This window comes from Mastigoproctus giganteus, chromosome 11, assembly GCF_048544385.1.
Source record: "Mastigoproctus giganteus isolate SK-2022 chromosome 11, ASM4854438v1, whole genome shotgun sequence".
Lineage (NCBI taxonomy): Eukaryota > Metazoa > Arthropoda > Arachnida > Uropygi > Thelyphonidae > Mastigoproctus > Mastigoproctus giganteus.
The window spans coordinates 131160583-131173145 of NC_143585.1; the positions used below are offsets into that span (position 1 = coordinate 131160583).

At 36.9% G+C, this 12563-nt stretch overlaps 1 protein-coding gene across 1 annotated transcript in view; it reads left to right on the forward strand.

The window, feature by feature from the left end:
- Positions 1–12563, forward strand: part of LOC150078435 (beta-TrCP-like) — a 255323-nt gene that overhangs the window by 192625 nt on the left and 50135 nt on the right. Inside the window, exon 9 of the mRNA XM_090384331.1 lies at positions 5870–5980. Coding sequence (XP_090240457.1) covers positions 5870–5980 — 111 coding nt within the window. The remainder of the gene's footprint in view (positions 1–5869; positions 5981–12563) is intronic.

Below are 12563 nucleotides of genomic sequence, written 5' to 3' on the forward strand. Positions count from 1 at the left end.
GTGGTACTACACTGACAGTGGTAGAGAATGAAAGGGACCTGGGGGTGGTGGTGCAGGCAGATATGAAGTTCTCTGAGCAGTGCAGACGAGCTGCAAGAGTAGCTCGTGGTGTATTGTCAATGATATATAGGAATTTTTCTAGCAGGGATAAGGAGGTGATTATTCCCTTGTATAAGGCAATGGTCAGGCCACACCTAGAGTACTGTATACAGGCCTGGAGGCCTCATTTCAGGAAGGATGTAGTGCTGCTGGAACGAGTACAGAGAAGGGCAACTAGATTGGTGAATGGGACAAAGGGGTTCTCTTACGAAGAAAGGCTTAAGTTTTGCAAATTACAGTGTCTCGAAACTAGGCACCAGCGGGGTGATCTGATAGAGGTGTACAAAGCCTTGAATGGTTTGAGCATGCTCAATGCTGATGGGATTCTTCCTCTAGCTCAGAAAAATCACCTGAGAGGGCATAAATTCAAATTGAGGAAAGACAGATGTAGGATAGATGTGCGGAAATTTGCCTTTAGCCAGCGGGTGGTTGGTGGGTGGAACAGACTTCCATCCCTTGTCGTGGAAGTTGATAGCCTAAATAAGTTTAAGGCTCAGCTGGACAGGTATTTCGAACGAACAGAGGGGTGAAGTGGAAGTGGTTATTTTTATTTATTTATGTTACTTAATTTTTTTTTTTTTTTTTTTTGGCTGATGCTGCATAAGCTTGCTTTCTTGCATCAAATGCCTCTACTAATGCTAATGCTAAAATGGGATTACCTGCGAGACTTCTTTTCTTCTTTTCCTTGGTCTGATTACTATTTCAAAACTTCCGATGTCAACATTTGCTCAGATCGTGTCAGTGAAATTATTCTTGCAGGAATGGAATCCTTTATCCCACACTCCACTTTAAAATCTCGTCCTTTATCTAAACCTTGGTTTTCCAATAAATGTGCTAAGGCTGTCCAAAAGAAGAACGTTGCATATCGTAATTGGCTTGTTTCTAATTCTTCAGTTTCATTTTCTGCTTACACCAAAGCTCGCAACAATTGTAAAGCAGTTATTAATCAGTCCAAACTAGAGTTTGAACAGGCTAAGAGCAGAAAACTTTCTTCTTGCCAAAGGTATTGGCAGCAACTTTTGCCCATCTCTGCTCCCACCTCTGTCCAAATCAGATGGTTCTGTTGTCACTTCAGCCAAGGATAAAGCGACCTGCTAGCATCCCATTTTTCTTCGAGCTCATTAATACATGAGCTCGAAGAAAAAATCTTGGTAAAACACCTCCCACCATTCCTAACACGCTCCATTCAATGCCTCCTGTGGTCTTCCGTCAAAAGGATATCAGAAGGATTTTGATGAATCTTGATGCTAAGAAAGCTCCAGGTCCTGATGGTATTTCTCCACTTGTTCTCAAAACCTGTGCTCCTGAACTTACTCCTATTCTTTGCCGCCTTTTTTCACTTTCTTATTCCAAAGGTGTTTTTCCTTCTGCTTGGAAATTTGCTCATATCCAGCCAGTTCCTAAAAAGGGTGACAAATCCCTCCCATCCAATTATCGTCCCATTGCAATTACTTCTACTCTTTCGAAAGTGATGGAGAAATCAATTAACCGGCAACTCTTAAACTACCTAGAAACCTTCCGTCTGATCAACGATCGCCAGTATGGATTCCGTCAGTGTCGATCCACTGGTGATATTCTGGCTTATGTTACCCATTTATGGACTAATTCAATGGAAAGGTTCGGTGAAACACAAGTAGTTGCTCTTGACATCTCAAAGGCTTTTGATCGTGTTTGGCATAAAGGTCTTCTAAACAAGCTTCCATCTTATGGTTTGCCAACTGTTTTTAGTAATTGGTTATCCAGTTTTCTCTCTGATCGCTCACTGAGGGTGATGGTAGATGGCTCTCTGTCTTCTAACTTCTCCACTAATGCCGGTGTCCCCCAAGGTTCAGTTCTTTCCCCCACTCTTTTCCTCTTGTATATCAATGACCTTCTTCCATTGACTGGAAATCCTATCCATAGTTTTGCCGATGATAGCACATTGCATTCAACTTTCCATTTTGAGAAACCTTGTCCAGCTCAATCAGCTTCAAGTTCTCGAAAATCTGCTGCCAATTCCTTAAATGCCGATCTTCAGGTAATTCTCCAGTGGGGCAAAGACAACTTAGTTGATTTCAACCCTTCTAAAACTCAATCTTGTCTTATATCTCGCAAAAAGGATTCTTCTGCTCCTATGCTTATCTTTAGTGACACTCCGATTTCTAGGCAAAATGATATATCTCTTTTGGGGATTACCCTGACTTGTAATCTCTCTTGGCACGAGCACATTACAAATATTGCTTCCTCTGCATCTAAAAAACTTGGTTTTCTCTTTCGCGGTGTCGGCGTTACTTTTCTCCCAAACAGCTGCTCACTCTGTATAAATCGCAAATCTGCCCTGCCATGGAATATTGTTCCCACATCTGGGGTGGTGCCCCCAAAACCTCTCTCAGGCTTCTTGATTCCATTCAAAAGAGGGCAGTTAGGTTAATTAATGATTCATCTCTAACAGAGTCTCTCCACTCGCTTTCTCAGAGACGCACTGTTTCTGCTGCATGCCTCTTCTACAGATACTTCCATGGGCACTGTTCTTCTGAATTGGCTTCTATAATTCCCGCTCTCTCTTTCAAAACAGTCCGAACACGTGCTGCCACCAGCCAACATCCATTTACTGTCCAACTTCAAACCCACAGAACCAACTTTTCATCTTCCTCATTTATTCATTCAACTGCCGTTTTCTGGAACAACCTTCCTTCATACGTATTTCCTGAAAATTACAATCTACAGAAGTTCAAGTCCAATATCAACAAATATCTTCTTTCGTCTTCTCAACCTCCAACCCAAGCACGGTACTAAGTACTATAGGTTATAATACCTCTCGTGTTTGGGGTTCTCATACAGTAAATTCTATACAGTTGGACAAACTGATGATGTTACCAACAGCAAATTCTAAATGGGTAGCATTCAAGGAATTAATGTTGGAAGCTGCTAGGCTTTTCATACCAACTAAGAAATACTGTTCAAGGTTTTGGCCTAAATGGATCTGAGATGTACTAATAAGACTCTTGGAAGAGAATAAAAATGCATGGGATGCATATAAATTATCAGGTAACACAGGAGCCTATAGTATATATGAACTAGTCTGTAATCAAATCACAAAAGAGGTTAGGCAAGGAAATGCACATTACAAGAAATTCTTGGCAAAGAATGTAAAGTAAAAAAGCAAAGACTTCTTTACTTAGGTAAATTCTAAAAAGAAGGGGATGAATCACATTGTTCCATATGATATCGATGGTTTGATTGTTGAAGATCCTGCTCAGGTAGCTGATAAACTGAATGAGTATTTTGCATCTACATTCACACGTGAGGAATTCTGTGGGGAAGTAGAGGCCAGACGTGTATCAAGTTCTAACAGGGAGCTAAATGATTTTGTAATAGCTGAGAGTAAAGTGAAGGAGAAATTGTTGAAGTTAAACATAAGAAAGGCTGATGGGATCAATCCAGTTATATTAACCCCTTCCCGGAAGATTTTTTTCCTGAAAATGTGCCATAATGAATTGACTGTTTTTATTTTACAGATTGAAAGTATGCATCATGCAAATACTCATTGTATAGTTTTTGTGTTTTTTATTAATTTTTTAGTAGAAAATACATGGGAGTAAATAACCTATTTGGGCTATCCTGAGTTATCTCGTGTATGCCAAAAAGTGTGCAAATTATACAGATTTTTTTTAATAAATTAGCACTTGAGCTAAAAGAAAGGAACAGAAAAACACTCTTCACTACTTATTATATAAATAAATTTAAAAAATCAAGTGAAATGCACAAGCGATAATCGTGAACTAACTACATTCTGACACATGGCTGCTGCAAGTGGATTGGTGAGGTAAGCATCACTTATGGGCTGCAGTTCAAGAGGGCTCCGAAATATTTTTTGATATTGTTTTCTAATTGTTAATTCTTATCAGTATTCAGCATTTAGGACGGCAAATTTTATTTTGCTTACTAGCAGCACATAGGAATGTATGCTACTGCTCTGACATTGCTGTACAATAAGTAAATATAAATAAAATGAAAGCCAGTTGTCTGCTGCCTGGCGTAAGAAAATCTCGGGATTTCTCTGACTAATGCAAAATTAGCCAGATAAATATCCAAGAAAATACGTTTCAATCGTAAATTTGGAGGTATTATTGTATCCCGGTATATTTCGTGTAGTTCCAAATAACGTTTAAAACTAAAAACGAGATATCTCGGGATAATCCACGAAGGAGTTAAAGGAGGCAGCAAGGGAAGTAATCGCACCCTTGCCATAATTATGAAAGCATCCTTAGATTCAGGGAAGGTCCCGACAGACTGGAGATGTGCAAATATATCCCCGATTCACATAGGGAACACATACCTGTTAGTGTAACGTCTGTTCTGAGGAAAATAATGGAGTCGCTAGTTAAAGAAGCATTGCAGGATCGTCTAGACAAGACTGAAGTTATAGTTCAGACACAGCTTGGAGTTGTTAAGGGGAAGCCTTGTCTGAACAATTTGATTGAATACTATGATGCATTCACAAAGGAACTGGATGCAAAAAATAATTTTGTTATCATATACTTGAATTTCAGGAAATCTTTTGATACTGTTGCACATGGAAGACTATTGCACATATTGGTGCAGTATAACGTTAAGGGCAAGTTGCTGCTATGGATGGTTGAGTGGGAGAAGACAGAGAGTGATAATCAATGGATGCTGTCATCTGTGGACTAATGTTATTAGTGGAATCCCCCAGGCCTAAATGTTGGGTCCATTGTTGCTTTCTGTATTTATCACATTTGATGAAGGTATATCAGGCTTAATGTCCAAGTTTGCCGACAATACAAAGGTTGACAGGGTTGTTAATGACAGTAATGACTGTATGCAACTACAACAGGATCTAGAAAAGTTGGGCAGATGAGCTGAGAGATGGCAACTGAAGTTTAACATTCACAATTGCAAAGTAGTGCATATGGGTAGCAGCAAGAGTAACGTACCAACTGTGCAGTACTACACAAGGTATTAGAGAATGAAGAAAACCTGGGAGTAATTGTGCAGTCAGATATGAAGTTTTCTGACAGTGCAGACAGGCTGCCAGAGCAGCTCATGGGGTCTTGTCAATGATATACAGTAATTTTGCTAGCAGGAATAAGAAGGTGATTCCCCTTGTATAAAGCAGTTCTCAGGCACACCTTAAGTACTGCATAGAGGTTTGGAGGCCTCATTTTAGGAAGGATGTAAAAATGCTGAAACCACAGAGAAGGACAGCGAGATTGGTGAGGGGGGACAATGGGTTGCTCTTTGCAAGAAAGGCTTAAGTGCTGCAAATTGCAGCATCTGGAAACTAGGCACCTGCATGGTAGTCTGATTGAGGTGTTGAATACGGCCTTGAATGGTTTGAGCAAGCTCATTGTTGATGGGATTCTTCCCCTTGCTCAGATTACACGCCTTAAGGGACATAAATCAAATTGAGGAAAGTCAGTTGTGTAATAGATGTGTGTGGAAATTTGCCTTTAGCCAGCAGGTAGTCAATGGTACAAACTTCCATCGGTTGTTGTGGAAGTTGATAGCTTCAATCAATTCAAGGAAGAACTGAACAAACCTTTTTAGCGAATGGATGGTGAAATGGGAAATGTGTTGTGTTTTTTTTTTTTTTTTTTTTTTTTTTTGGCTGATGTGTATAAGTTTGCATTCTTGCATCATATGCCTCTACTAATGCTAATACTAATCTTCAGAGTTTTATTTAAGAGTGATATTTATATCTTGAAATTTTTAAGAAATTATGTTTGTATTATTGATTAAATTTAAAATAAGTGAATAAATTTTATAGGCTGTGGGATATCGAATGTGGTGCTTGCCTTAGAGTTTTGGAAGGCCATGAAGAACTAGTAAGATGCATACGATTTGACAACAAACGAATTGTCAGTGGTGCTTATGATGGGTAAGTGTTCACAGTTGATTGAAGTGTGGATTGCATAACAATTATAAAAAAATTTTCAATTTCTTTTTCAGTCAGTACACACACACACACATCCGCACGCGCACACACTGAATTAACTTGGCATTAGCAATACCTACATAATACCTCGTGGGGACCACCAGTTTTCAGTTTCTTTTTCAGTCGGTATATATATGAAATAACTATATTGGGTTAAAAACTAGCAATGGAGAGATTAAAAATAAAGATAATATAACAAATGCATCTGAGCACGCAAAGCAGCAGCAGCAGCAGCAGCAAAGGATACAAAAGTTTATATATGCAAGGTGGAATTAATAGATCTGTTAAAAAATGTGAAGATGGAAGCATAAATTACACAAAATGCCATAACTAGTAGGAGAAGGATAACAGAAATAGGAAGTATTGTATGCATGGAAAATAGAAAGAATATGAAAATCCTTTTTTTTTTTTTTTTTAATGAATTTAAGGAGCTATAGCCAGCATCAGATATGGGTGGGTAATTTTGGTTATAGGTTCAAAAAAGGGGTAGAGCAAACAAAATTCAAATCTGATGTTAGCTAAAAGTAAAAATTGATACATGATCAGGGGAATACACCCGATCATGTATCAAGAACTGCATTTCTATTCTTGTCCATACCTGTGGAGGATAAGCAAATTTAAGAATAAAACTGAGCGAGATCAAAAGAGGGATAAAGTAGTATAAGTCTCACAAAATATGTACAAGGTGATCTCAACAGCAGTGTATGCTTTATAGCAAAATAAATTAAGGTGAATTAAGAAGTATAGTGGTAATAAAATTAAAATAGAAAAATAAAAATACAGCCACTCCCCAACTTATGTGAGGGTTGCGTTCCATGGAACTCTGCATAAGTCGAGTTTTACGTAATTCAGAATTTCCCTAAATGCTTATGCAGCGCTTGCAACTATGCTTGCTGAATTTGATTGAAGCAAAAAATAAATGTTTGACGAATATGCAAAAAAAGAATTATTTATTCATTTTTTTTATCTCATGCATAAGAAAAATTACAAAAGTGTGCAATTAAAAAAATTACAAAATTACAAAAAAGGGACGGGACAGGCATAACTTCAGAAAATTTTACCTTTCAAGCATCATTGCCAGAATCAATGTCTCCAGCTGATAAATACATCGCTGCAGAGGTTGAGGGCTATGGAAATTTAAAAGGGGTTTTTCCGAACACATCACAAAATTTCTCTGCTGCTGTAGAATCAGCACTGGCGACTTCATTGCATACTTTAACATTGTGGAAACCAGACGATACTTGAACCTATTAAACCACCCATTGCTTGCCACAAACTTAACTTGGGGTTTGCCATACTTATCCTTAATATCTTCATAACTACTTCTTGCTTTTGCTTGAATGCCCATTAGACTTGGGAACACTTGCTTCTGAATCTGATCTTATTTAACTGTGTTGAGCCTTTTACATGTTCTTTTATATATGCACTGTCCTTTGAAATAGTATTCACTGTTGAAGCAGCAAGACCTAATTCCCATGCAATAGATGACAAACTTTGACCTGCTTCTTACTTCTTAATCATTTTCATCATCTTTTCTAAATCAATTTTGTTTGGTTTCCTAGCACTGCCCACCACTTGCACTTTCCGTTGGTCACTTTTCGTTCATCATTGTAATAAGTAAATAGGAATGAAGAGAAGATTCTGAAAATTTATTTATGTTTTTTATATGATTGAAGATTTCAGAAGGAGAACACATTTCATCATAATAATGTAAAAACCCACACAATTCTATCAGGATATAATTGCACTAACAGAAAAGCCCAATAAACTGGAAATTGCAAATTGTTTTTATTGTTTTATCATTGTGACATCCAGAAATGTTCTTTAGAAAAATATCAACAAAGGCGTTCAAAATTGATTCTTATAATGAAACATATGATAACAATGAAAGGGTAGCGCTCCATTGTAAAAATGACCTTTTAGAGAGATAAATAGCTTAGTTATATAACGAAAATTTCAACTTCCGAGGTCTTGGAATGAATTACCAAAAAAACAATGTGTTATTGGGTTCACATTGCGATGGTTTCACAATACTTCCATTTATTCCTACAGTATGCAAAATGTGTTTCCACGATTTTTTAAGTTTACACCGGCCAGCTAAAACTTACATAAAATCAAATTTATGGAAGCTGAATATTGTGTAAGTCGGGGAGTGCCTGTAAATGTTTATAGTGCAAACTATATGTAAAAATAAGTGGCTATAAGTGAATGATGCAATTCAGAATAAATTCAGTGAGAATATGTATATATAATTTAAGAAGAATGTGTATGTAAAATTTAAGATTTAAAATTGTGTGAGCAAATGGTATAAGGCAAGGGAGTGAATTGAGAATATGGAAGGAATAAAAATGTAAATAAAAATAAAAGCAGGCAAAGATAGCAAGAGATTAAGGACAGCAGGAACTTTTGTATCACCCTTGTATTGCACTAATAGCTTTATGAATGGGAAAAAGTAGAAAGTATAAAGATAAAAAGTTAAGAAAAAGATATTAAAATTACTGAGCTAGCTGGGATCTTGAAGCCCATCCTTTTAGTAAGGGCCCTGACTGCGCAAAAGTTAGTAGGAAAAAGAGACATACCAAATGCTTGCATGGTAGGAAGCCGAAAAATGGAGAGCCAAGAATAAAACTAAAAAATAAAAAGAGTTGAAAAATAAAACCAAAAGCATAAAGTAAAGCATTATGAGAAAGCAGAAAGTTGTTTAAAAATAGAGTATAAAATTGATACCTGGAATTTTCAAGTAGTGCACAGCAAAAAGTTTTGAGGTGGGAAATAATAGTGAGAAAATATCAAATTGGATTAATAAAAGAAACTAAGGCAGTAACACTTTAGAGTGAGCACTTGGAGTTCATAATAAGTTATAGTGAGAAAATGGAATTGAAAGAAAGCTGTAAAAAGAAGGTACAGTTAGTGACCTCTGTAGTCATTTTTTATCAAGTAAGTGCATAGAAATATATAAGTGAAACTTTGGCCAGGAAAAAGCATATACACAGCAGAAAACATATAGCGGAAATTATATAGTGCAAATAGATAGCTGGAAAATATATTTGGAGTAATTAAATTCTGTAGTCAGAAAGGTTGAAGGTATTTGGAAAAAAAAAAAAAAGAACAGTCCAAAAAAATGAAAATACATATTTCATATAAGTGATTGAATATAGTAGTGTCAAGTCCATTAGATCAAGAAGTAATAAAATGGCCATCAAGGGTTCCAGCTTTGAAAATAGCATTAGCATATTAGTTGAGACATATGATGCAAGGAAGCAAGCTTATACAGCATCAGCCAAAAAAAAAAAAAAAAGAAAGAAACTTTCCATTTCGCCCATCCGGTCACTCCAAATGTTTGTCTAGTTCAGCCTTAAATTTATTTAAGCTTTCAACTTCCACAACAACAGATAGAAGTCTGTTCCAGCAGAGCAATAAGAGCATATAGAATGAATGTAGGTCAAAATTAATTGACAGAAGACCAAGTGGCAGGGTTATTATGCATCAAAAACTATGTCAATTGTATAAGTAAAGCCTAATTAAAGTACACAAAAATATTTTAAAATCCAAGTTAGAAATGTTCACCTATATCAAAGTGAACGGAAGGATCTCATTACTTGTTATAATCTCGAAAAAAAAAAAATATATATATATATATACAGTGGAACCTCTATATTCGTCATTAATCCATTCCTGAGGGACGGACGAAAATACATCAATTTTTTTCCATAGGAATTAACTAAAATTGGAATAATCCGTTCCAAGCCCCGAATCTAATACGTAAATAAAAATTTAACCAGAACTTTATCTTTACTGAGGAGCGATGATGGCAGAAGCTGAAGAGGAGGAAAGGAATTATGTATTGTTTAGAAGGAGAGTCACCTTCCATTAAAACATCAGGTACTGTAACTCCAACTCTGGTGATCGATGTCTTTTTTGTCCCTTTCCCAATGATTCACTAGCACTTAATTTAGCAAAGAACTTGTCCAATGTTGTCTGTTTTTTAAAATTTTCCGAAAGTAGCCAATCACATTATCATTGAATGAATTTATTTTGATTAACTACGGCAGTGTTCGGGGTGCAACTTCTCGACCATACACTGCGTTTTGGTCCAGTTGAACAGCATTTCCTTAATGTCAGCAGCTGGGATGCTGCCTTAACTTGACCCTTCCTCCTCTGATGAAATTTCCTCCACTGCTTCAGCTTCCTGTTCTTTATGAAGGTCCAACAGTTCTTCTGTGGTGAGCTCCCTTCTATGGTCCCCCACCAATTCCTCTACATCCTCATTATCAACCTCCAATCCCATGGACCTGCCCAGAAACACAATTTCATCAACAACAGGCTCTGATCCAAAACCTTCAAAGTCTCTTTCTGACACACACACACTCTGGCCACAATTTCCTCCAGGCCGAGTTCATTGTCCTGGAAAACACTTTCCCCCATGTCTTATTAATTATCCTCAAACAATGGAGGATATTGAAGTGATTTTTCCAAAATTATCTCAATGTAAGTTCTGTCTCCGACGTCACTTCAAAACACCTTTGAAACAGGGCTTTTGTGTAAAGTTTTTTTTAAAACAGGCAATGACCTTCTGATCCATGGGTTGGATTAGAGGAGTTGCATTTGGTGGTAGATATTTAATGCGAATAAAGCTGTATTCCCCTGCCAAATCATCTTCCAAGCCAGGGGAATGAGCAGGAGCATTGTCCAAAACCAAGAGGGCCTTTACAAGTAAATTATAACTTTCTAGATAAGCTTTCACACTTGGAGCAAACACTTTGTGAATCCACTCCAGGAAAAACTGTCTTGTTACCCAAGCCTTACTGTTAGCCCTCCACATCACATTTAGTTTACTTTTTATGATATTGTTCCTCATAAAAACTCTTTGATTTTCTGTATGATAAACAAGCAGTGGTTTAATTTTGCAGTTTCCACTAGCATTACCACACAGCTAGAGTGTTAATCTGTCTTTCATTGGTTTGTGTCCGGGCAGTGCTTTTTCCTCTTTTGTAATGTAGGTTCTTCTAGGCATTTTTTTTTTTCAGAATACGCCCATCTCATCACAATTAAAAACTTGTTGAGGAATAAATCCCTCAGTGTCTACATAGTTTTTGAAATCTTCAACAAACCTTTTAGCATCTTCTGCATTTGAGTTTGAAGCCTCTCTGTGCCTAACTACACTATGAATGCCCGTTCACCTTTTAAATTTTTCGAACCAGCCCCTACTTGCCATGAAATCACCACTAGTTCCTGGGTTCTTTTGCTGCAGGTCATCATATAACTGCCTTGCTTTTTCACAGATGATAGATTCTGAAATACTATCACCAGCCATTTGCTTTTCAGTAATCCATACTAATAAAAGATTTTCCATGTCTTCATATGTTTGTGATCTTTTAGCAGCAAGAATTTTTACACCTTTTGCCACATCAGCCGCTTTAATTGCTTCTTTATTTTTAATTATGCTGCTTACCGTAGTTCTCGGCATGTTAAATTCTAACACTAAGTTTGGAAACACATGTTCCACTTTCAAACTTAGCAATGATTTCTTTTTTCAACTCAATTGTGGTTCTCATAGCTTTCCTTTTTGGTTGTTTTTCTTCACCCCACTTTTTTGGGGCCATGGTCACTTCTTTTTACAAAGATAACTGCAAAAAATTGCAAAATTAAAAAAAAATTCAAACAGAAAATAACAGGTGATGTGCACTGTGAACGATCTCGCATGGCAGACTTGTGGGCTATCGCACGGGGCTGACTGACTGTGTGGGCGGCACAAGGCTAGGATGACTTTGTGGTGGGTGACTTTTCGTAACGAATATCGGATTTATGGACGAATATCGGAGCATTTTTTTGCCAAAAAAATGTGACGATATTTGATTTGACGAATATAGAGGTTCCACTGTATATATATTCCTCAGTCACCATTGGTTATATAAACTGTTCACTTTGATATAGGTGAACATTTCTAACTTGGATTTTAAAATATTTTTGTGTACTTTAATTAGGCTTTACTTATACAAGCTTTTAGATGCATAATATAGGTTCTGTCAAAAATACACAAGAATTTTGCCAGCAGAGGCAAAGAAGTGATTATCCCATTGCATAAAGTATTGATTAAGCTGCATCTAGAGTACTGCAAGCATACACATTTGAAAGCCTCATTTTAGAAAGGATACAGATCTGTTGGAACAAGCTACAAAGAAGAGCAGCAAGATTAGAGAGAGAAAAAATCTTTTATTGCTCCCCCTTCAATTGTAACAGTTACAAGAAGGATTAGTCAGAGGGCACTAAATGATACTTTTACCAAGAAAGAGTTAAGTCTACAAATTGCAGCATCTATAACCTAGGCATCCACTGTAAACTTGACTGAAGTGTTAAGTGGATCAAATAAACTAAATGCTGATGGCATGCATCCTTATCTTGGGCAACACACACAAGAGATCATAAATGTAAATTTGAAAAAGCTGGTTACAGGACTGATATAATGTAATTTGCTTTCAGCCAAACAATAATTGATTGTGGGAGTAAACTTCCAACTGGTGTTATA